The sequence below is a fragment of the Ambystoma mexicanum genome, chromosome 8 (genome assembly GCF_040938575.1).
Source record: "Ambystoma mexicanum isolate Mex_15411 chromosome 8, UKY_AmexF1_1, whole genome shotgun sequence".
NCBI lineage: Eukaryota > Metazoa > Chordata > Amphibia > Caudata > Ambystomatidae > Ambystoma > Ambystoma mexicanum.
The window spans coordinates 268,651,319-268,678,045 of NC_090929.1; the positions used below are offsets into that span (position 1 = coordinate 268,651,319).

The 26,727-nt window shown below is 44.2% G+C and overlaps 1 protein-coding gene across 3 annotated transcripts in view; it reads left to right on the plus strand.

Annotated features, from left to right (window-relative positions):
• ASTN2 (astrotactin 2) overlaps positions 1-26,727 on the plus strand; it is a 3,972,579-nt gene that overhangs the window by 2,355,150 nt on the left and 1,590,702 nt on the right. For all 3 annotated transcript variants that reach the window (XM_069609664.1, XM_069609663.1, XM_069609665.1), the window contains one exon: positions 3,175-3,341. In XM_069609664.1, the coding sequence (XP_069465765.1) occupies positions 3,175-3,341 (167 nt within the window). The remainder of the gene's footprint in view (positions 1-3,174; positions 3,342-26,727) is intronic.

Sequence of the window (26,727 nt, forward strand, 5' to 3'; positions counted from 1 at the left end):
GAGGAAAATCCAGGAGATGGCTGCATGTGTCATGCAGTCTCTCAGCAATGATCAATGTATTGATAAAGATATGGCTAAATGCAAAGAAAGATGGCATCAAATCTCATGGATATTGAGGAAGGTAACTGAGGCGGAAACTGGCAGCTGAATTACCTATGAAGAAAAAGAGACACTTTTCACTGTTCAATATCACGTAATGAGCAAGACGGTGGAATGATGGCTTGTGAAAATAAGGTGCAAGAAGAAATGGTGTTGGGAACCGTGAATAGAAAGAAGTGGGTGGATCCAGTTTTGGTTGGGCATCAGCCATTGAATGGTCAACTATTATTGGACGGAGAAGAGGCACAAGCTCTAAGGGGGGAGAGCATGATTGGGAAACAATAGGGAGTTGATGGCTGACTTCAAAGAGGTAGTTTGATAAATATGAGAACATGATGATTTCAAAGAAGAGTGTGCATAGTGATAAGACACAGGAGAGTCCAGGATAGATTCTTGAGGATGCCACTGGGCAGGAGGCGTGCACGTGATGCCACTGGGCAGGAGGCGTGCACAGAGGTTGCTGTGCACCCGCATATTGAATATGAACACTACAATTTACAAGACTCGATCCAGAAGCCAGCTTTGCCTGAGACCAAAATACCTGATAGAAGCAAATCATGGCCCAATGTCTCAAAGGCAGCCTGGAGATTAATAATAATTAGGATGGAGTATTTGTAGTATCGTTCGTGTATGAAACTGGAGACATGAGTAAGCGATCTTTGGGTGGGAGTGCGTCTAGCGGAGCTTTAAGGTAGGAACCAAATTGTTAGCAGTGACTTGCTAGATTGTTGTTGAGTTTTTTTCTTTTTCTTCCCATGTTCATTTTCTCATTTACGGGCTCAGCCTTTTGCATTTATTGTATAAACGTCGGGTTTTGCATTCGTGCTAGTCTCCCTGGCTTCTCTAATGTCTACCATGCATTCTGCATCAGGTTTGTGGGATTTGGGTCAGGACATTCAAGCCCACACCACCGATAAGGTTAATGCTTTTAAAGTAGCATCCCCTCAAGGGCCCTGGAGAAGGAAGGGAGGAAGTAGCCATGATGATATTGAAAAAGTGTCAAGCAGTGAGCTGGAGGTTTTTAGTGAAGGTACAAATGTTGGCGTTGTTAAGACGCGTTAGTATGTCCTGGTGTACAAGGTATGTGGCGGCAAGGTATGTGCCGGTGTACAAGGTATGTGGCGGTGTACAAGGTATGTGCCGGTGTACAAGGTATGTGGCGGTGTACAAGGTATGTGCCGGTGTACAAGGTATGTGGCGGTGTACAAGGTATGTGCCGGTGTACAAGGTATGTGGCGGTGTACAAGGTATGTGGCGGTGTACAAGGTATGTGCCGGTGTACAAGGCATGTGGTGGTGTACAAGGTATGTGGTGGTGTACAAGGTATGTGGCGGTGTACAAGGTATGTGGTGGTGTACAAGGTATGTGGCGGTGTACAAGGTATGTGCCGGTGTACAAGAGCATTTACTAAGCTAAAATGGCAGTTAAGCGAACAAGGGTTTTATGATCAGAGGAAATGTGGTGTGTGTGTGTGTGTGTGTGTGTGTGTGTGTGTGTGTGTGTTTTTTTTTAGGTGCGCGCGTGCACAGAGCTCCCACCTTTGCTGTTTATAAAATGTGTGTGCAAGGAAAGCTTGAAATATTTTCTGCGCATGCTGCAACTTTGTATGGGAACTGTGTGACCTGCTTCCCGTTCAGCGGCGAATCTCTGTATGAGAGAAGGACGTGTGTACAACTGCTCTGGAGTCTGTACCAGTTCTATATGTTCAGGGGGGAGGTATGCATAACTGGGCTACCCATTCTCTGCCTTTACTGTGTCTAAAGGAAACTCGCTGCGTTCGAAATCTAGTCAACCAAATGGATGGAATGAATTCTGGAACTGGCATGCCTTGTTATGACCATAATGATATTACTTGAATATACTAATAGCACAGACAGACATACACAGAGTAATGGACATTGTGCAAGTACTATAGAGCACTGCGGATTACATGGGGTAGGTCTGCTGTGGATGTCGATCCACCCAATGGACACTGGGTGATAAAGTCACCTGGGTGAGGACTAGTAAAGAACCGCTAGCAGCCATGAGGACGGCTTCCTAGGGGAGGATGAACATGCATTCACTCTAATTCGAAGTCAGATCAAAACAGTAATGACATGGGAATGGACTGTCATGAGGGGCAGGCAAGAAAGAGGAATGTATGCTTTGGTTTTGGAAATATGTGAAAACATTTACAAACGTTGTGATTTTATTTTCTCAGGGTGCTTGATAAAGGGGCAAGATCCCGAAATAACATAGCATGTAAATTGAAATGAACGGTGAAAGAAACAAAGAGACCTAGATTTACTAAATTATTCAGAAGCAACATTTGTGCAAGAGTGCAACTATGGACGCAATCTGGGATTCCTCTTTGACAGTTGCATGAAACTGTTGCACTTCAGTAGCTTTACTGCCAGGTTCTTCCGGCAGGGCACCCCTTTTATTCAACTGCACTAAGTCTGAGAGTCCTCATGCTTCGGCCTCCTCACATGTGGCCTACCCTCGAAAATGCACTACACCTTGATGATTATTTATATGATAGGTTATTTAGAAACACGCAGAGGTGTCCAAGCGCAGATGCGAGAATCGAACCTGTGGTGCTGCACATCGCCTTGCCTCCAAGGCCAGCACGTTTCCGCTGAGCTATCCTCTCGAGGCGCTGGAAACTTTGAGTATTTCTTTTGCATCCACCTCCCAATTACTCAGCTTCAGCCATCCGCAAATAATGTAAATTGTGCAACTGGTGTTATATGTATGTTTCCTAAGTCCTTCCTGTTCTATGTTCCCATCACCTAGGTTTGTGTCATGTATTGCTCATCTGTTTTCAATCACCCAGCAATGGGCTTCCTTTGCCCACTCTATGTGCTTAAGTACGCTCCTTCTGTTCAAAGCACTATGTTCCCTCACTAATAAATACACATGCATATAAGCAATGCGAAATACAAGCGTGTAGCAGGGAACCCTTTATTGTGACCCTTGCACATGCGCACTGTGGAAGCCCCACTGATGGCCCCTTGTCATTGCAGAAGGTGGGTTTATGGAAGTCAGTGTCTGCTGTAGGTTTCTGACTGTTTGCCTATTTGCCTTCCATTGCAGTGCCCGGAGGGACTACGGCCGATGAAAGATGGCACGGGCTGCTTCGACTTCTCCAAAGGCATAGACTGCTCTGATGGATTTAACGGAGGGTGTGAGCAGCTGTGCCTTCAGCAGACGGTCCCTCTGCCATACGATGCCACCTCCAGCACCATCTTCATGTTCTGCGGGTGAGTGACCAACCCAGGCATGGGCAATGGAGAAAGGTCAATGTGCGCAGAGAAATTGGGTACAATGTGGAGGGCACAAGTGTGTCTAGTGGGGGTGGAAGAGGAGTAGGGAATTATAGGGGAGAATGACCTTGGTTCAAAAATAAAAGGGGAAGGAGCCCAGAGTGAAGGAAAGGAGGGCATGGGATGGAAGTGGCAGCAGGGGCATAGTTTCTAGAGGGACATTGTGATAAGGGGGAGACAGGGCATGGGGGTCAGGCGCATTGAGTCTGTGCACAGGGGCAGAAAGGAGACGCCGGGAGAAGGGATGTGGAACACAGGGACATTCACATGTGTGGGGGGCAGAAGAGAGCAGAGTCTGGCAATGCAGATAGAAGATGTACAGGGACACTAGGGGATAACATGTAAAGGTAATGCATTGTGTGAAAGGGAAGTGGGCAGAAGAGGGTCACATAACGAAGGGGCAGAGTAGGAGTCAGACAGTTTGGAACATAACTGCGTGCTGGAGGGCGAATCTATAGGGTGGAAGGATATGGCAACTGCGTCAAGTATGTTCGAGGTGCGTAAGGAGGATAGAGCATGTGACTACTAGAAGAAGCAGGGGACATAGACTAGAGCTGAGTCAATAACAAAATGCATTAATAGGGTGTGATCACATTGCGTAAACATAAGCTTCAGTCCCAAAGGCTTCTAGGAAAGCCTTGTGCCATTTACATGAGAACAGAAAATGCCCCGGACGTAATTCATTGTTTCTGAGCAGCAATGCCTATCTTTCTGCTGGCCTGGCTCACCTCAAACAGCAAATGGGGCATTTCACATGGTCTTGTGAAAGCGGACGTTGCTTTCCCTGCATGGGATATTGTGCCTCTGGTGCGCGCTGCTCCAGAAATCATTAGGCAGAAAGAAAGTCACGAGATCCCCTTTATCTGCCCTTCATCTCTCTGCTGATTTCTTCAACTCTCACCAACAGCGCCAAGAGGCACCGCTAGTGGCAGAAGTAACACTATACAAGACCTCGCTGAATAACATAAAAAGGGCTCCTTTTAGGTCAGATTTTCCGGCAACATCCAATTCCCTACAGGTGTGCAGTTTGCAGACTATTTTGGGGGGTTAACTGAAGTAAACAGAATGTTGAATATTACGTCTCGACATCAACACCTCCCCCCGCCCCCGAGGATGCACCTGGAGTGAAATCAATGTCTAGATTGTGTGCAACCAGCAGTCACCATAACATCATTAATCGGAGCCTAACACTTCTTGCACCAGTAGTTGACACAGCCCCCAAAACCCCATCGCGCTGCACCAATAGTCAGTCCCTCATTGATCTACCACAGGCCTTCACATACCCTCATGCTGCCACCAACTGGCCTTTATTTAACCTCCAACTCTCTCTCTCTCACTCTCTCTCCCTTTCACCCTCGTTCTCTCTTACTCTTGTCCTATCTTTCGTTTTCTATTTATGGGCCTAACTACTAGTTTGGTGGTAAATCTGCTGAATTACTGCTGAAATCTTTTACCATTACCGTCACTTGGTCCCGTGGGTTTACCACAGGATTACAAATGGTGGAAAGGTGGTGGTAATACCCCTATTTGAAGTCAATAGGGCTCTGCAGGGATTTGAGCAGAATTACCACTTTTTCAGCGCCATGATGCCCTAGGGTGAACAAGCGCTTAAAAAGTTACCTTAACATAACATAACATGACCACGAGCGTTAATTCCGTGACGTTAATTCCACGGATCTTTGGTCGTTAAAGCAAAGGTTTTACCTCCAGAATCATGCTGTTGGTAAATGCTCCACTTGAAGGCCTGTCCCGTAGTTTGGTAGTGCAATGTATGCAGTGGCAATTGCATTAGCGACTCCAAAAAGTGGGTGAATCAAAATGACTGCCACTTTTTTACTGCATCGCAAAACTTGTAATGAGGCCCATTTTCGCTGCTGATGATTTTTCTTTTCCTCTGTGTCAATGTTGTCAGGCTTTGTCTCTTCCTACATCTCTTCCTCTTTTGGTGTGTTGGTGTGGTCTTGCAGGCTCTGTTCCCTCCGTGACTCTGTAGCTCTGGGGCCTGAGCACCCCTCAGCAAAATCAAGTCGGGGCTGAGCCCCCCCACGGACCGGAGATAAGTGACGCAGTATCGATGGCCCTTTGTTTTGGGTTCCATCTATACTGCGTCTCTCTCTCTCTCTCTCTAGCCCGGGTAAAAGTCAATCATTATCACAGGACGGGACCAGTGCAGCAAGAGAACCAAAGCTCCAGCCGGGGAGATAGGGCGCCAAGAGTGCCTGGTACCCTGGCTGGGATGGCCCTGACTAATGAAGTTGTCCAAGCTACCAAAGAGTAGCGAAGGGAGCACCACTACCTTGTAAGCTAGCCAACCAACTGAGTGTGGTGCCCAACTGGCATTGTGTCCCTTCACCTGCTTCCAGTGTTTAATTTGTGGATCGTTTTACAGGGCTCAGCCCTGACTCTTATTTCTAAGAGCTGGCACCCATTGTTTCAGGCTTAGTGTGTTCATAATGTGGTGCTCTGGCATTATTATTTTCAACTGGCAGTCAGCTTTAGCCCCACAGCACGCAACAACAGTGTGCAATAGCACCTGGCGCCACATCGCAGGCCAGCACATTGGTTGCAATGAATTACATCAGGGGCCCAACAAAACCTACATTTTGGGGGGTCAGAGGGATGGGAGGGTTGGGTGGATAACCCTTCAAAGGTTGGGAGAGGCTCTAACTTCAGAAACGGTGGGGGGTGCTAACATCTTTGTGTGGGGGCATCTAACTTCTTGACGCATTCTAATGAAACTATTCTAGTGCAGCTTAAATGTTACAAGCAGATATCTCTCTCCTTTAAGTCTGAATGCACCCACTTAAGGACAGCTGTGAGAATGAGCGGTCACCTCTCCCCTCTCTACCCTTCCAATCACTCCCCTGGCATGCAAGTTTTAAAACTACAGATCGATTTCAATTGCCTAGCAACTGTATGCATATGAATGCCGGTGCTAACAGTGAAATGCTTTACGTTAGTAATTGCCGGGTGTTTGTTAACAACGAAGCCCAGGCGCTGTTTAAGATCGAGGTCCTCTGTCTGGCTACATTAGCCACGACTCTGTAGGTCAGCCAGGTCGAGTCAACATAGCCCAACATTTTGGGCAACTGGGCTGGAGTCCAATCAACTCAATGGTGTTGCACCATGAATAACATGACCTATGTCGTTCCGGCAGCACTAGTTGTCCATTCTGATGAATCTAAAACAATGAGCTGGAAGGTGCAACCCTGGGCACATGCTACCCATGCCCACACACTGCTCCAGTCAGCTTGCATGAGACTGGCAACTCTCCGCTACTTTAATAACTAGCAAATCTGCCAAAGCAGTGTGGGCGGCTCAGCAAGCAGTGTGGGCAGTAGCAAGGCAGCCCTTGTACCATGGGTTATTATCTAGTACCTCGGACAGATGGACATGCAGTGGCATATATGCCAGTATCAGCATCATGGCTGGCACATAGTATATATAGAATAAGGACATTTAGTGCAGAAGGCTTTTCCTGGGGGGTGGAAGAGCATCCCGAGCACCCACATACTCGGCAACCCTGATATGGACAACACTGGCTCCTATATACCTTAGGGACAGTCAACAGGCACATATCGGATCTTGTAAAGCTGGGTGGTGCCCCTGGGGAACTGCCCATTTCTCTACTGATGTACACCCATCCTGGGAAGTACGGATATGTAGGCACGTGCAAGGCCATGAACTCACTCGGTCTCACGCAAAAGCTAGAATGTGACTACAATTGATGCTGCACAGTCACCAGTGCCATTAGTGGCATAGGTTCAATGTCACAATGTTTTTTATTTATCAGGGGGCGCTTCCCATTTAACTCCCCCCCACCACCCCATTACCTTTTTTTTATACCCTAGCCCAACCGCCCATCTATTTAATTAAAACAAGTACTAACATCCTTCATCAATTCGATTAAATCAATTCAGTGTTTTGGGCCAATGTTTTTTTTGCATTCGTTTTTCTGTGGGGTTACCAGTGGCATAGTGTCCCTCAGCACAGACTCTGTCACCAGCCAGCAGAACTAAAACAGGGGCACGGAAAAGGCCACTGAAAACGGATGTGAGGTGCTTTTGGTGAGTGCCAACCCATACAGGGGGAGCTTGCTGCAGTATTTGACAGGCAAATTCATTAGTTCAATGATACTAATTTTGCTTGCCTTTGTCCATCAATTTGCCATAGTAAGAATCCGGGTTTACTCCATGTCTGGGAACAAATGGACAAAATGTTCCACTGGACAAACTTGGAGTCAGAGCAAAAAGTGTCCAGTTAAAGGGTCGAAAGCAAAAGGGTCGAATGCAAAAGGGTCGAGTGCATTCGACCGAAAACCAAAGGATCGAAAACATTTTTAAAATACATATATTTATAACATATATTTTTATCTAGTGTAGCTTTAAAAGGGTGTTTTTACCCCAAAAAAAATAAAAAATGTGATCCTTTTTTTCGGTCGAATTGACTCGACCCTTTTGTCTTTCGACCCTTTTTTTTCTCGATCCTTTGACCTACAACCAGAGCAAAATGTTTACTATGATGATTGTGTATAAAAAAATAATTGAAACATGTGCCTCATTTCATGACACAACTACTATGTTATTTTAGGTTATGTTGATAGGTATTTCTAAATCACAAATCGGCCATAGTCAGTGCATCCATTAACACATCGATAGGTGTTGCAGCTGCAAGTCCAAATATGGTGACTCTGTTTGGAGCAATCATGGGTGGTGGTCAAAGCCGGTGGGACCCCGATGGGGCACAGGTGTGCTAGAAAATATATGGCCCCTGGCAGTTCATTTTATTTACAAATGAAGCCCTGCTTAAAGCCATCTGTTTCTGGTAGCAGGTATGAAGAGGATTCTTCAGGCCAAGCATATCCAAGCCCTCTGAGATAGCCGGGCACCAACGTGGACACATTGATAAAGATTAACAAACTTTCCTTTATTCTCAAAGTAACACTACTTCTTAAAGAGCCACTGCTAGAGGGATGCATAGATGTAGAGGTAACATTGTTTTGTGTTGGGTGTATTTGTACATCTGTGCCCCCATCTTGCTTGGTAGTTGAAATATTTTCCAAGTAAATAGAACAGTAGGATGCTGAGTATCTACTCGCTAAGATTAGCAATAGTGAACTGTATGTTTGACTATACCATTTGTAATGCTCATACATTATCTTTACAAGTTAATAAATATACATAAATACTCAACAAAAATGATTTTTTTAATGTGTTTCTGTTTGAGTATAAAAGCCACTACAATGCAAGTGGTTTACTAAACCTGTAGTGAAGATACTGATAGCATCTAATGTTAATCAAAACCACAACAAATGGGTAAAAATCATGATATGATATGGCATTTGTAACACGCCTATATATATTCACACAGAGGGTCGGCCCAAAACATTAGTGCTGTCCAATAGTAAGTCTGCCCGGTACTTAGGGGTAGTAGCGTCTTGCACTACAGTGACCAACTTCCAGAGGGTCCTTCTGGTACAGCAATACGGTCTAAAAAACTGCCATATCTTCAGGTGAGTATTTAGACCAGCTTTGGGGTGATGGTCATGCTGTGCTATGCAGGGTATGATGTAGATCATGACAAAGCACTGTTATCAGGAAACATCTTGCTTTCCCTTGAATTGGGAACTTTTTTTTGGTGTTGGTGGTGGTACTTCACCTTGCAGCTGTACCTTCTGTTTAGCAAGCATTTCGTTCTCCCAGCCTAGTTGTGTTGCTCTGCCTACTGGAATGCAACTGGACGGCTTAAATCTCTGCATAGTTAAGAAGTTTGGAGGATGGGTGCCTCTTACCTATTGTAAAAAGTCTGTGTCAAGACAGTGACTCCTGTTGGGCTCTGTAAAGCAAATGAGTTGATGTTATTGGGACGTGGTGTCTGTTGCCATAGTAAGGTACTTGCAGGTCCCTGGTGCAATCTGTACTTATGGGTATTATTTTGGTATGTGGTGACATACTTAGGTGAGAGGGGGGGTCCCAAGGTGGGGAGGATTGCCCCTGAATGGTGAAAGGGCTAGTAGACCCCTGTGGGATCAAACACAGGGTAAAGCCAGGTGCATGGAGGAGTGTGCCCTGACAAGAATAGAGGTGCTGTGATCGCATGTGCGGTTGTCTCCCTACTCTGTGGGGTAGTTGTAACATGAACAGGGGGCCGGGCTAAATGCTCCGTGCTGCATGTGTGGGCCCGTTGCCCCTATCGGCTGGAGTTGTGTGCAACCCTGATGGGAGGGGGTGCTTGAGTCTGCCCGGGAGGATTAAAAAATGCACTGTGTTGCGCCAGTAGAAGGGTCCGACTAACCTCATGAGGTTGTTCTGACCGTGCGATTATAATGGCCGGTGCGCCGGCTCATGCCATATGGGCGAAATTGAAAGTGGCGTTATCGGCAGGGTAGTGCGCGTTAGCCCGGCCGTGTGTTAATGTAAACTGACGACCGAGTCCGGGCGCTGCCATGGGAGGGGGTCAGGGTGTTGTCGGCAGGGCAATGTGAAAGTGGCCGTGCTGGGCAGGCAAGGAGTGTGCGCGCTGGCCTGCCCGTGTTAGTAAAGAAAAGATGACCGAGTCCGGGCGCTGCCATGGGAGGGTCTGGGTGCTGTCCGTTAGGGGGCTTGCCCTTACCTATTGGGGTGGTCCAATGTGCTGGTCCGTAGAGGCTCCTAGTGGGTGCCTGGGAGGTGAGCCTCCTCTTATGTCTCTGCGCATGTGGTGCCGAGTCACCAGATTGGTCCCGGAGCATGCGTATGGGAAACGTGTCCGTGCGCTGGTTAATGCGCATGTCACAAACCAGGATGGGTTCTACCTTGCGCATGTGCAAGGGGTTAGTGTGCGGGTGGATGTATAGGTTGGCGCGCGGGTCGTTGTGTATGGTGAAATTGGGTAGTAATCCCTTGCGCATGTGCAGAGGGGAATGTGTCCTGTTGGAGGCATGAAGTAACCGATTGGTTCCATGGGGGGCAGGAATAGGGCCGGGGTGGGGTGCGCGCGATGGGTGTTCAAGGGTGCTCGGCGAAATAATAGGTGGCCGTGATGCGGCATGTCCAGGTGGACGTAAGATGGAAGGAAATATTGTTGGTGTGGAGAAGAACTGGCAGGCCCAACAGACCTGTTGGTTGGTAAGGGTCCACAGAGGTTGATGATCAAGTGTGAACTGCCAAGTGAAGTTTCAACCAGGATTGGTGTGCGTGTGCAGGGTCCCTGCTAGGAGTGTGGAGGTCCTAGGGTCCTGCTGTCTGGACTGTGGTTGGGGCTGCTGTGATCCAAGCTGTATGGCAGTCTGGAAAGCCCAGGTGGGCAGTGGTATCCCCATGTCACTAGGCTTGTTGGGCCTGTGGAGAGTCATTGTAGTCCTGGGGGATAGTGTGGGCCACGGTTATGTGTCGGGGAGCATGCTGGCTGGTATGTCGAGACAGAAGAGGTTTATAAAAATACATTGAAATCATGATCCTTTTTTAGGCCATTTTTGACACATCTGAAGCAGCAGATCAGTCTTGCTTCTTCTTGTCTGAGTCTTTTCATTCTGTCTCCTCCTCTGGCTCCCAACCTTACGGTTTTCAGTCCAATATATCTTATCAGACTTTTGATTTCCATCTGGTGGTTCTTTTGCCAGTGGTTGGCCAAAGGCAGCTTCGGGTCTAGCTTCGGCTGACAAACAAGGGACACAATTGCCCCTAAATGTACTAAATGCATACCAACTGAATGTCAAAACAACTCAGCACTACTAAAAATAAAACTGAAAATTATATCGCAATAACCACTGTGTTAGAACTATTCTTTGAACTACTGAAGCAAGATAACCAGGAGAAAACTCTCTCTTTCTACTCAACAATTGGGGTGCTGGCTAAACCCCTACAGCTCCTGTAATCTTGCAACTTATGAACCCCATTAGTATGCTTGGAAACCAACAGAGCCCAGCACAGGTTGTTTCCACACCTAGAGCCAACCACGATTCTATCCTTACAAAAGTGTACAATGTTAATTTCAAATTATCTCTTCCATTACATATTGTACTCATAATGAGAAGATGACACTATATATATATATATATATATATATATATATATATATATATATATATATATATATATATATATATACTTTTATGGGCATGACACAAACCGATTCATGTTGTCCAGCAGATATTCATATGCCAGCAGAGGCTTAGCCCTCATTAATGATTACAAAGCGCCTTCGAGGTGATGATACATGCTCATTTATACTACTTTTATACTACATGCTGGTAGGGAGTCATTACCCAGTACCTATTGCATAGTGATCTCTATACAATGTGTAAGTACTGCTTAGTTTCGTACAGAATATCGACTTATTGTAATATAAACTGTTAGTGGTTCATCCATATCATTTGAGTTTATAGCAGCAAGCCCTTTACTTAGCGGTTGTTTGCTTATGCTAAATGCTTAACACTAGGGATCCACTCGCCGTAGTGGAGTTTACAGCATCAGGCACTTTATTCCACATGCAGGCACCTGTATAGTTAATCATTACACAAATACCGACTGTAACTTATACTGCAAGGGTTTCATTCTAGTGATTAGAGGTCACACAGCAGTAGGCACTTTATTCTGCGGATGTGCATCAAATCGTACTGTTATGCTAATAGGGATTCATTTTCCCACATCACATTAGACTTTACAGCACTAGGCACTTTATTCTGCGGTTGTGCATCGAATCGTACTGTCATGCTAATAGGGATTCATTTTCCCACATTACATTGGACTTTACAGCACTAGGCACTTTATTCTGCGGTTGTGCATCGAATCGTACTGTTATGCTAATAGGGATTCATTTTCCCACATCACATTAGACTTTACAGCACTAGGCACTTTATTCTGCGGTTGTGCATCGAATCGTACTGTCATGCTAATAGGGATTCATTTTCCCACATTACATTGGACTTTACAGCACTAGGCACTTTATTCTGCGGTTGTGCATCGAATCGTACTGTTATGCTAATAGGGATTCATTTTCCCACATCACATTAGACTTTACAGCACTAGGCACTTTATTCTGCGGTTGTGCATCGAATCGTACTGTCATGCTAATAGGGATTCAATTTCCCACATTACATTGGACTTTACAGCACTAGCCAGTTAAGGCAACGAATTGTGTTTAGAGTGAGGTTTTGGCCAAGGGTATCTCTGCCAATTGTCTGCCAACTTTAACAGCGGCATGAGTCTTTTGGATACCATTATACAATATGCATGAAATTGCACAGTTGGGTATTACACATAAACCGATTGTAACTTAGACTACTAGGGATCTATCCAATGAGTTCGATTTTCGCACGAGGCGCTCTATTTAGCGGATGTGTATGAAACTGTAATGCTAAGTGCTAGGGTTTTATTTACCGCTTTGGAATTTACAGCACCAGTCACTTTATTTATTTAATGGATATGTGTTTAAAGTGTGGTTTCGGTCAATGGCACCAGTGCCTTCTCTTTACCAATCTTTACAACTGCATGAGTCCATTAGATACTTTCTCTTGGGACTGCAGGCCACCTCCACAGTGTAAGTGGCTGCAACACTCGCCGTCCGAGCAATGACACACGAGCATTACGTTTTCCATGATGCACGGCACTGTAAACCAGATCGTGCACCATCATGATGTCAAGCCTTGGTCAGATCTAATACATGTATCCAGCTTGTCACGTTTTTCATTGACTGCTCTTTAGCCCAGGCATTGTTTAAAATGCACACCCTATCAAGGATATGCACATAGAATTATAAAGGCAACAACCATATTAGTAATAATAATCTGCAATTTGAAACTCTTTGGGATATGAAACAGAGATAATTCTTGAAACTAACTTGTGTATAAATGGTCCTGGGAGTGGTCTGTATTATAGGATATGAGTAGTCTATGTAGGATAATTAGGAAGGCCAGTATGGCTGCTAGTTCATATACTGTTGGGGAATGTCTTGTGTTGATAAAAATGTGTATGAAAAACAAAAGAAGGACCACGAACCAATTAAAAAGGCTGACATATTTTAATCCTGTTTTTCTTGTGTATGTAGACGTGTGTATTTACTCACCTCACTTGTGTATGTAAATGTAACTCACGTTGGGGTGGACAATGTGATCAAGCAACAGGATTGTTGCGAAACGTGCCATGCTGCCATACTTATACTTAAGAAATAAAGATATATGTTTGAATTTCTATCTGGACTCTGGCAGACTGTAATGGAATTAAGTCTTTCCGGAGTACAACTCAAAGTCCGGTCTTTATACAGTGGAAGGAACTATATATATATATATATATATATATATGTATAGCGGCCGTGTAGTTATGGTTAAGTTACTCAACCCATAAGAAAGAGCACTTTTTGAGAGGCTTATAACTTTGCGCTCCCTGAAAAAATCCTCATAAGACTTTGCAAAAAAAACTATATAGCGCCATCAGATGGATTCTACGAAGTTTGGTGATGGTTTCGTGGGTGGGGCAAAGCTATAGGACGGGATCCCAAAATGTGTGGTTTTTCCCATAGATGCAATGGAAAACAAATTTTGCTCACGCCAACAGCCCAAACCGCTGAAGGGATTTTCACCAAATTTGCGTTAGGAGCGGTGGCTTGGTCCAAAAAGCGTGCTTTTATAAATTCGCTGTAAATCCAGGCAGTCATTTTTTTTTTAAACGGGCAAAAGTTAGGTAGGTCGAAAAAAACTGTGATTTCTGGATTCAGTCTGCGGACTCACTTCCCTGTTTGGCCCGCGGACGGGTCCCCGATTGGTCCAGGGACCCTCATGATGTCAGAGGGCATTGGACGCCCCCGCTGATTGAATGATGAAAAGCATGAGTAGCGTCATATTTTTTTTAAATGCCCGCCATGTTTGATTAGCGGACAGTGCCCGTTGTACACAAACATCACAGTAAAAACATATTTAAAAACACAACATTGCACTTGTCAAACTAATTAAACAATCCCTGAGGAGGTGAAGGTTAATGAGGATGGGATGGGATATGGACATAAAAAGCCAAACAATGGGTGGTTTTCCACCTTCGAAGTCCGCAAACAGTTCGGGGACATCCCTGTGATGTTCACGAACATTGCAGATGTTCAGGGGCATCCAGACATATTTTTGCCTTTCAGGGTTGGTGAAAAGCAGTATTAGGATGGTGTATAACTTTGGTGCCACTCAATGAAACTGTATGAAATTGTGTGATATTATTCTAGACGCGACCTGATCTTGAATGTTTCTGAAAAGTTTGGCAGGATTTTGTGAAGAGGGGGTCAACATTAGAGGGGTGGTTGGACATTATTAGCTGGGTTACAACTTTGGTGCCGTTTGACAAGTGTGAACAAAAGATTTTAGAAAGATTATAGACCCAATCATGATTTTCCCTGCAAAGTCTGAATGGATTTTGTCAACTGGGAGGTAAGTTATATGACTATTTTATAAGTGTCATAATGTAGGTACAAAAAATAGTGATATACCATTAGTGTCTGAGGTATATCCGGTGGCCTTGGGTAGCAGCCATATTGTCTGAGTCATGATCAAAGGCCATGACTCGGATAATCTGGCTACTGGTCATGACCACGAGAGACTGGCAATGGGGTTAAAGTGGGCGTGGCCACCAGGGTCTGGTTATGTGGTGAAGTTTTTGAAAATCAGGTTAGGTTTGAATTAGAAAATAAATTCTGCCCGTGGCTAAAATTCTGTCTGTGGCTACAGCCCAAAGTTCTGCACAGGATTGCATCAACAGATCGCCGTGACTATCGCTGCATAGACTCTGAGACAATGCTAATCAACAGATAATTAGTAGTAGTAGTTTATGATAGATCTCCCGATGAGACCTGACATCTTGTTACAAACATTATAAATACTACCACTTGTAGGGACTGTTCATCAAAATGATTGTAATATGTGATGTTATCAGTGATATAATCAATGGCATCTGCCTGCTTTATGCATCCAGTCTAAGTCGAACTTGCCCACCTTGTACCCCTGCCCACATCGACTACACTCAACATGGACACCAACCACTCCAACAGGCTCCCACACTCGAATTCCATTCCTCCTACCCCATTCCTACCAGCCTTACTCAGCCACGAGCTCCTTAATTACCAATCCTCAGCCACCCCCTTCACTAACGCTGCACCCAAGTCCAAATCAACTACCAGAAACACACCCCACACACTACCAGTGCACATAAGAAACTCTAGATTAGGAGCCCGCACAGCCACCCACCACTCCTCCCAAAGCCCAACATCCTGCCACTAAACACCACACCAACACCACCAAACCAAGCACACACGATCCCCCCAATTCAATTTCCTCTCATTAATGCCAGATCTTTACAAGCCCACGCCACAGAAATACATGACCTAATCTCTGACCTTGAGCTAGACGTTCTATCCATCACAGAAACCTGCCATATGCCAGTCCCTCCCACCTGGGTACCCACTCCTAGAAGTCTCAGCACTAACATCACCCATCTCTAATAACCCCGAAGAACTAGTCAATCTCTATAACACCACCATCAAAGAAGTCATAGACACAGTTGCCCCACTAGAGACTAAAAAAGCTAAAAAACTTTTGATTGTCAAACAATACAAAAATGCCATAGCCAAAGCAAAAGCAGCCACATACAATACTAGAATCGACAATGCCCAATCGCACTCAAAAGAGCTATTCGCCATCTTCAATGAGCTGGTTGTACCTCCCACATCCAAACATCAAACAGTCAAAGACGAGAAATGGTGTAATGACATCCAGAGAGCCATGCTTGACAAACTAGATTTACTCCAAAAGAAAATGAAAACCAACCTTGACAATCTACCCAAGCCCCCTCACATAGCGCTAACCGCCCCGAACTCTAAACCTCCTACACAACACAATAGCAACCTTCCACCGCCATTCACCTTTAGAAAAGTAACCGCACCTGAGGTCTTAAACATTATGAAACAAATAAAACCATCACTCTGCAAAGGAGACATCTGTCCAGCAAACATAATCAAAGACTGCGCTGAGTCCCTAGCGCCGTTCATTGCAACCTTCATCAATGCATCATTTGCCACTGGCTCAGTTCCCTCCTCGCTTAAAGAAGCCTGGGTTCGCCCACTGTTGAAAAAGCCCACACGAGATGCAGACTCCCCTAACAACTACAGGCCCATTAAAACAGTGCCATTTCTGCTGAAAATCCTGGATAAGGCTGCCTATCTACAGATACAAGCCTCCCTCGAATCCCATAACATCCTAGGCAAGAGAAAGTCCGGTTTTCGCCCACGCCACGGCACAGAGTCTGCGCTACTCGACCTGAAAAACCAACTCCTAAAAAATATGGATAAAGGCAAATGTGCCATCCTCTTACTCCTTGATCTGTCGGCTGCGTTCGACCTAGTCGACAACAAAACTCTAAAGACACACCTCACCAATACAGCTCACTTCTCTACCGAAGCCACAACATGGACCTCATCCTTCCTGGAAGTCAGAGCTATGCGAGTCTACTCAGACCAAGCATCAGCCACCCCTCCCCCCATCAACTGCGGAGTACCACAAGGCTCCTGCACCTCCACCACACTATATAACCTATTTACACTCCCTCTATTCAACGACTTAGAAGAATTCGGCATAACATTCACCAATTATGCCGACGACACTCAAATTCTTCTCCCTCTAACTGGCGATTACAACCAAGATCTAAAAGCCCTACAACACACATATGCCATCATCCAGGCCTGGATGGCAGCCAATGGCCTCTGTCTCAATGGAGACAAGACAGAGATCCTACTGGTGGGCCCCAAAGAATCCCTTAGCAAACTTGATGGCAAATATAGCACCTTCCTAATTGAGAACTCGGTCATCCCGGTCTCTTCTGCTGTAAAAACTCTGGGAGTCTATCTAGATTCCACCCTCTCCATGGATAGACATGTCAGCTACATCTCATCCTCAGCAGCCTTAACAATCAAAATAATTAATGCAGTAAAACCTCACCTATCCACTACAAACTGCCTCAACATAGCCAGGGCCACCATAGGTGCCAAATTGGACTATTGCAGCGTCCTCCTATTAGGCACCTCTGCTAAAAACATTAATAGACTCCAAATCACACAAAACAACACCTTGAGAGCTGCCCTCAATATTCCGAAGAGGGAACATATCTCCCTAGCAAGACAAAATGCCCACTGGCTCCCAGTCAAAGAGCGCATCCAGTTCAAGACCCTAACCATTACCCACAGATGCATATCCCATTCTGCCCCTAGCTACCTCACTGATCGGATACAACCAGTCCAAACAATCAGGCCCAAAAGGGACCTGTACGTGAACCAACTCTTAGTCCCTAACTTCAACAGAGTTAAAGCTGGCGGCTCGAGCTTCGAAGTCCTAGCACCAAAAGCATGGAACTCCCTAGCAAACTGAGAGCGGAAACATCCCTCAGTGCCTTTAGAAAAGCTCTGAAAACCACCTTGTTTAAGTGAACTCTACTGCAATGCAAATAATCTCTGTATACTGCTATACCAAACTGCACTGTCCCATGTAACCTTGTACCTTCAACCATGTCTGTAACCATGTCCACTGCCTTTCATGTTATTCGCCTGTGTTAAGTAAACCTTCTCGTAACAGCGCCACGATGCCCGTGGGCAGCTGTGCGCTCTAAAAATGCAAATAAAATAAAATAAATAAACAATGGCATTTGTGATGTCATCTTTCATGTACTAGCAGTGCACGGTGGTGGTGTGAGTTATGGTTGCTTAGCTTACCACAACTGGTGAGTTTCTGGGGGTTTTCGGTTTTACTTATAACAATAACGTCCCTTTAATAAATTTTTGTCATTGAATGTCATAGGTTTTTGTTAGTGCAACTTAATCATAACGATCCTTTAACACCGTTTTTTTCCATTGTAATATATATATATAAGTATATATATATATATATATATATATATATATATATATACACAGACATATATATATATATATATATATATATATATATACACGCATTATTTCCCCCTCCTCCCCATTAGATAGAAATAAGGGACAAATAGGAACAAAGCGATTTCCTGCCTGCTTTGCTTCAAATCAAAGAGCATTTTGGAAACATAAGAATGAACACAGATCTTTATATTTCACAAATATGCCTGCAATCAAAGGGCTGCAAGCCTGAATGACCAAAATGAGCACCAGTCCCAAAGTGCATTATGCACTCTGAGATTGATGCTCATTTCGGTTTCAGCAACAATTACCCTAACCTTAAGGCGTTTGTAACCTACCACCATGTACACTCATTCGTAGATGCTGAGACTTTGAATGTGAGGATCAATTGTCTATAACATCTGTCATTACATATGGATACAAGTGACATCCTTCTTGCCCCATGTCGAATGTTAGGCGAGGGGTGCCTGGGCCGCAGGGTAAGGATGGATGCGTGTGCATACTGGTGTCCAGTCATTTGGTCGACTGAAAACTGGTCGAATGACATTTGGTCGACGCAATTTGGTCGAAAACCAAATGGTCGAATTTTTTTTTTTATTTATATATTTATTTTTCGGGTTTTCGTTTTTTAAAAAAAGGGGTTTTTAGAGAAAAAAAGTGGGTTGGGGGGGACCCCCCAAAAAAATAAAAAAAAGGGGTGAAAATAAAAAAAAAAAAACAATTCGACCATTTGGTTTTCGACCAAATTGGTTCGACCAGTTGTCTGGTCGACCAATTTTTTTCAACCAAATTTCTGGTAACCGTGCATACTCAGTCCCAAATGTACAGACATCCTTCGACAATTATATATCCACTATTGTTCAAGTTTGTTTTATTTGTATTGCGCACCCTACCCGAAGGTATCAGGGCGCAGAGGTTACAAGGAGATTCGCAGCTTAGGTTACAGACATAAATTATACATAGGAAATACATGTAAACACAGTGGGCATAGGTAGCAGATAAAGACAAGTCTTTACAAGCAAAAAGAAATGGGCGGGTTAGTCACTCTTTTCTTGCACTGTCTTCATGCTGTGATGAAGGAAGGCCTGTGTGGTAGTCTGTAGGGGACTGCATGGTGTCTATATGATAATGGCGATTTTTATTTATGTTATACTCCAGTGATTACTTCTCTGGTATGTCATTGGTCAGATGCAGTTAACATTTTACAACAGCGAATTTCTTTTTAAGCTCTGCCACACCTTCATAAACCTAGGAGACAGTGTTGAAAATATTTCATAAGCCATCTGTCCTAAATGAATCAGCTTTGTGTGGTCAGTTGTTACTGTCACATGTCCTGGATACATGAGGGACAATGCACACATAGACAGCACTACACTGACACTACACTGTATTTGTTAGGGTTTGTTTTGCATTGGGGAAGTGGGGGCTGCCAACATGAAATGTATGTTTTCGTTTCTTAAAGAAATGGTTCCAAAACCTTTTTTTCCCAGCTAAAGGCAAAGTAACTCTACATAAATTGAACCTCTGCAGAATTGTAATAGGCAAAAAGGAAGAGACATACATGTGTATTATTATTAACCTCTACTTTATTATTTTTGATTTGAAAAAAAAACGTGTCTAGAGGTCAGGAAGAGCTTGTAGGGAGATTGATAGCTTGTGACCAAACCTGCTTCCACTGCTCCCTGTTTTTATTCCATAATGTCATGGTGCATGGGATTGTGTAATAGAAAAATCCCTATAGGAACATACACTATATACATGCAGTAGGTTTCAGTACATATGGGATATTACTGGCCCTCTGGAAGTCAAATTGCCTTCCAGGCAGAAAATATTTCTCAGAATCTATGCACTTGCCTTGGGACCAATAACATCCCATATTTGCTTTCCAATATTTACATCTATTGGACATTACCCTGCTTGGGGTTTATTACATTTTGTGTACAGGCATCATTGCCTTGAAATTGAAGGAAAAGCATCAAATCTTCAGTTTTTATCAAAGGGTTGTTGAGTGGCGGCCTCGTGCTACACGGCCTCCATGCGGTTAAGGTGACACACATTAGATTATTTGCATTTCATCTAATGCTGTCTGACTGTTGTCTAACTGTTAAACACATGTCATTATTCTTTGTTTATTCTTCTAAATCGTTTCTATAATGTCATCAATTGCCAGGTTAACGTTCTATGCAATGTGATTTCTCTTTTAAATATAAAAATATTGTACAGAATATCTGCGAAAGGAGCTAGGTAACGAATAAGAGTAGACCCATTGATGAGCTGGGGAAAAGAGTAACGGGTAAAGGGTCTAAGGGTGGCTAATTTGCCTGAAAGACGCGGCACAATTTGAGGATTGCAGCAGTAGAAGCAGCTGCCTTGGAAACCGCCCACAGCTTGGCTTGTGGAGAAACATTGTTTCGCGTTGCGAAGAAAAGAGACGCATCACGTTCTCACAGCACTTAAATATTTTGACAGGAAAAAACATCCAAACCTAATTGGGTGGGAGGGCTCTAATTAGCAGAAGGATAAGGATGAGTAGGAAGAGATGCAAGTGAGGGGAGGCTAATTAATGGGATTCATTTGTAGACTTATTGCAATAATGTGTACAATATGGCCGCCAATGGGTGGCATGCAGCATGCCTGCTTGCGTCTGTGCTAAACAGTTGGCGCTGTTCAGCAGGAGAGATGCCAGCTCGGCTGCTTAAGAAAAGCTGCTGGGCATGATAGCAGGCTGAATCAGAACAGGGTGGCACACGACATTTGTGGGTTATCGATAGGAGGGATCTTCAGGCAGGAGGCCACAACCAGGCTGCAGCTGACATAAACCAAAAACACTATCTTAACAGTGAGAGAAAAGGTGGGTGACCACCTCCAACCGTTCAACCAAGGATTCTTCCAGAGAAGGAGGGGTCAGGTGAAAGCCTGTAACATCTCATCCTGAAATTGATTGGGCATATGACAGGTCAGGGGTCAGCTGGCTAGAACCAATATAGGAACCCTTATAGCATAGGAATATTCAGGCAACACCAAGATTGATCCATCTTAGAATTTTTCAAGAGATACTTACAGGTGAAGGCTTAAATGATGTGAAGTGGAGATTGTAAGGGTGTGGGGGCACATGCAGGCCCTGAAAAGGTCAAAGCAGGAACTCTGCCTAATTCAATTAACTCAGGTGGTTGCCTGCAATTTTAAAATTAGGGACACTCAGATGTAACTAATGGGCAGGCAACACCAAGTAGCATCCAAACCATGAATGCAAAGAGCAAAGTCAACACAGTGATCGCAGCTTGGGGGAATCCTGAGGGAGTTGGAAGCCAGGAAGATCAAAGCTCTCAGAGGTAAAGAAAGAGCTACATGAATTGTCTGCTCATGGACTCGGAACTAAACCAGGAACGATCACAGCGAGAGAACTGTTAAACTACTCCCAACATAATGTAAATAAGAAATACTAAGAACAAGAATAAAGGATTAAACTCATGAATCCCTGGAAATGAAGGGAGGTCAGTTCCCCTGTTACAGGTGGCCATCCAAGGATCCCTACAGATGTTGAAGAGGCAGACAGCAGTAAACATGATTCAAACTGAAGATACTAAGATCAAGTGGAAAGGATCAAACTCAGGAATTACACTCTAATGAGGAGGGATCAGTTCACCTGTCAGAGGTGGCAAACCAAGAACGGATGGAAGAGGCGGACAGAAGCTGGCATGATTCAAACCAGGAAAGGATCACACTTAGGACACCCTGACACTGAGGAACAATTTCCTCATGGTCGCTACCACTGCTGCTACTGCTGCTGCCTTCCCAGCGGCACACCTGAGAGGCAGAGGATGCGCAATGTATGGGGCAGTGAGGGCCAAATGTCCAACAGCCATCCAGGCTTATCCTGGGTAAGTGCATGGGTCAGTGTGGTGTGACTTCAAGCAACCATTCATGCCCTGTTAGGTTGAAGTAATGCATCAGCTTCTATCCAGTAGTGGCCGATCACTGTTTTTGTTGCATTAGTGCCATCTCAACTAAAGCAGCCACCCTAAAGCCTGTTCAGTATTTAGAGCATTGCATTGCTAAAGTGAAAAGGCATATCTCTGTCCAGTTGTCGGGTGAAAAGAAAGCCCCAGAGTGATAGAGATAGAGAGGCCATGCTAGGCCCTGTTGTGAGAGTGAAGCTGGCTAAGGCGGGGTTACATTGAAATATAAAAACATTGTTTTCCGATATAAGGCCTAGTGAATGAGCACAAATTGGCCTATTTCAACTTTAGCAAGATACATAGACACCTAATTGAAGGAGAGTGTGCCCTAGAACTGTATTATTCTAACTGTGTCCCATAAAAGGTAAACAAAAAGAAACATGTGGTGCGGTAGCTGCTGACTTTGTGTAAACTGGGAAAAGGCATCTTTGACAGATGTAAAACTGCTGTCACGATCCATGCCCCTGACCGCCTCAGGTACAACAGCCCGTTGGCAGCAGTGGGGCTAAAGCCCCAAAGGCCTTAAAACTCCATCAGAAACATACATGGAGTCAGTCCTGGCACCTTTGGCGCCAGGCTCATTATCAGGAATAAAGCAATACCAGTTTTGGACCGTAATCCAACATGGAGGCCTATTACACAGCTCAGTTCTTTAGAACCAAGCCATGCGGTCTAGTGTTTTGGGTGTGGCTGGGCCTGGAACTACTTGGCCTGGAACTACTTTACCTGGGCTATTTAAACCACACCCAAACAGCAGAACATGCTTTATTTTATTCTGCACTCCTGCAGAGTAATGCTCACCATGTCCAGCTCCTGCTCATCTGCTTCTCCAGCGGTCCGGTCCTCAAGCCCTAGATCCGGATTCCATTAATAACCTGGAAGAACAAGAACAGCATTAGCGAGCAAGAACACTTATCTCTGAAGTAACCGGCCTTGAATCCATCCTGCACTTCACTTTCCTCGCCCATCTCCGGAGTTTGCCGCAACCTGCAAAGGTAAAGAAACAAGGACAGCATTAATAACAATTCTTACCTGGGCAAGCAGCGAGTCCTGGCAGCACCCTGTGGTTCTCTTCCCTCGCCCATCTCCGGGTTTCACTGCAACCTGCAAGGGAGAAGGAACAAGGTCAGCATTAACAAAACACTTACCTGGGCAAGCAGCGCTTCGATCGCTCATCACTCCGCAACATCACCGCAACTTGTAAAAAGAAGAGAAGAGAACACAGGTTTGCAATTAACACCAATAAACAGCGCAGCACTCCGTGCATCAATAACTCACTGTGGTCTTCGCAACCATCCCTGTGAAAACAAAAAGAGACATTGTTAGGGAACAGCGTAGTGGAGCAAGACGCCGAGAAGACAGAGAAAATGGAGGGAAAGAAAGAGACGGAATAAAGACGGAAAAGACATTATAACTCACCTGGAAGACGGCAAGCAGAGTCGGAATCACAGCCGGTCTGGACCCGACATAAGGGCACACAGACCAGTGAAGAAAGTAGGTCCACAGAATGCTTGCACCAACCACGTGCCCCTGCACAGAGATGCAGGACGGGGAGTTCAACGTACAAAAACCTAAGGCGCTACCCAATGTCTGGCACATAGCCAAGCAGAGAAAAATCCAGGATAGCACACAGACCTCCATCCAGTATCGTGTGGCACCCCCGTGGATACCAGGTGAGTGTAACAACTGCAGCAGTACCTATGGAAGAAAGGATACATTTGAAACACTGTGCATTTGGAAGATAAAAAGGGGGAATGATGCCCGACATTTAAGGAATAAAGTCAAGTGACAGATTGCGTTTATCAGGAATAAACAGACTTTAATTTCATCATTTAAAATGATAGCCTGTAAAGAGAAAGGCCTATTTCATTTTTTGTAGACGTGAACACTGGTTTCCAATGTTAACTGTGGCCTATGTGTGAATAATACCTAAAGTGAACTTATATCTGTCCAAAACATAGGTCAAGAAAGATTGTATTTTAAACCAAATGCCCAGATATAATGCTAAACTGTTATATGAAAGCACATCTTGTCGATTTAAAGCTGTATTTTCTGAAGTATGGACGCAGCTGGTGTTTTCCTTTCTGAACTGAAAGGTCTGTGCCTTTGGAAATTTGAACTCATGACCTGGGCTGCCCCCCCCACCCCCAGTAAAAGCAGGCCTGGTTTTCATGTATAAATACAAAGAATTAACAGAGAATTAGATCAGAATTGTGGGATTTGCAGAAAACACAGCCAGCAGAAATTATCTGTGAGGTCATGCCTCCCCATTAGCTGTGAATTAGTGACCAACAGAAATGACCTTTTCAGTGCTAACACAACCTCAAGAAATGGCTTCAGAGCCACTAATGGATGATCAAACATTGTGTATGAAACAGATTGCTGATAAGCAGATGGTCAGGTCTGGTGACGATGGAGAAAAGCAACCTAGTAATAGGTAGGGCTATGTGAAACTGAGGGACCCATGTGATGCTTTCCCATTGAGTAACATTGTCATATTTTCTTTAATTAAAAGTGAATTGTGTGTTCCAGTGAACTTATCCCAGTCTCATATTCAAGGGGATACAAATCCCATTGGTACAATCTGAATAGGAATCATGTGTGATGTATACAATTTAAGTTATGTACACAATTATGATTCCAGTCTTCAAGGGAATAGAAAGTTGGTGTAATGATAGGTTATGGAAGAAAGGTTTGAATCGGGAATGGGCAGATTTGTGACTATTTCGGCTTAGGAGTAAATCAATAAAAACAGTAGCTCCTCCCAGGAAGGGCGTGCCGAGATTGATTAATATTTTCGGACTCGTCATAAACTGTAGAACTCAAAAACATAAATGTGCCTTCCATTATCTGAAAAATTAGGGGAGTTGTTGTTAGATTTTAAGGACCCAAGAAATTAAACTCACTTGTCATTTTGGGATGATGAATCTTTCTCCTTCATCAGCCTCCATCATTCACACACCCCAACTCCTTGTCCTATTAGCAGGAAGTGGGCGTATTGGGGGAGGGAAAGGAGAGAGCTGGCCAATCCATAGCATGGGTATTTTGAAAATAATGGAATGTCAGTCCTATAAGAGATCAGTTGTCAATCTCAGAGGGATCTTTCTTTGACTTTTCGACTCTTGGGACCTTTCTTTGGACTTTAGATGTTTCCCTTCACATTCCCACTTTATTGCTGGAGGTAGTCTGCTTCTGAACTCCTGCGAAGAACTAGCAGAGAGACAAGAGAGATGTCAAGGCCTTAAACATTACATGGGAGACAGAGACTGGGAAATCTGGAAGCTAGCTCGGCCTGCCATTTGAGGAGCCAGAGGAAGTCTGTGTGCTGGGTACTACCCTTGACCATAGCCTTTTGACCAGATCTGTGCTGTCCTCAGAGGAGCCCTGCTGTTCCCTGGATGCCCCATAACTAAGGCCTCCCATATAAGTACATTAATCTAAATGCCATCAAAATGTGGGGGGGAATCTGCCAGTGATAATCACCATCGTTTATAGCAGGTAGGAGGGTGCTACTGGGGAGACCCTTAGCACATTTTATTAAATCCAACTAAAATTAATTCCACTATAGAAAATCAGCCTATCCATTTAAATTAAATTTTGTTGGGAACTGCCTGCTTTAATCCTATCCATTAAATTGTGGGGAGGGGGAAGCGGTGTAGATCCTTAGCGCATTGAATTGAATTAAATCAATTAATTGCCATTTAGAAAATCACGGGATGAGTGTTGTTAAAGTTCAAAACTAACAAAGTTCATGCCCTGTGTGTTAGAGCTGGTATAGACAATAAAGTACTAGGGTGACTCTCCCTTTCTGAAAAACTCCTGTCTTCTGTACATAAGAGGGGTGTCCATAATCCCAAAATAAGTAACCCTAAAAAACGCTGCCGTTCAAGTGAATGTAAAGTGTGAAAAACACATTTTCCCATTTATTTACTTGCATCCCAAAACGATTTTCCCAAGGCCCTGCATTTCATGCAAAGAAAAAGCCCTAAACGGTTTTCCCATTGAGTCCCTTTCATGACTTTTCCTTTCAATGAAAGTAAAAAGAAGCTTTTATTTTCATTGTGTCTATTTGTCAAACCCTGCCTTTTAATAAAAAAAGCCAAAACGATGTTGCTACTGTTTTCCCACTCCCTGTACCTTGCCTTCAAATCAAGGGGTCCCATATAACTGATGCCTGAGGGTGGTTGTGGCAGAGAAGAGCCAAAGCAATCACTGGCGGTTGTTAAAATTTCATAATTTTAATGTGCACTAAATCCTGTGTGTGTGTTTGATGCAGTCTCTAAATGTTACCTTTGTGTTGCAGTATCTGTAAGTTATTTAGCAATACAAGTCAGTGAATTGGTGCAAGTCATTTGAAATTGTTACAGTGTTGGGAGCTGATGTTTGTTTGCTATTATTCCTTGTCAAACCTTAAATAAGCTTATAAATATATATATTCTTACTATACACTGGTTCCTAACTCATTGGCGGTATAGAGG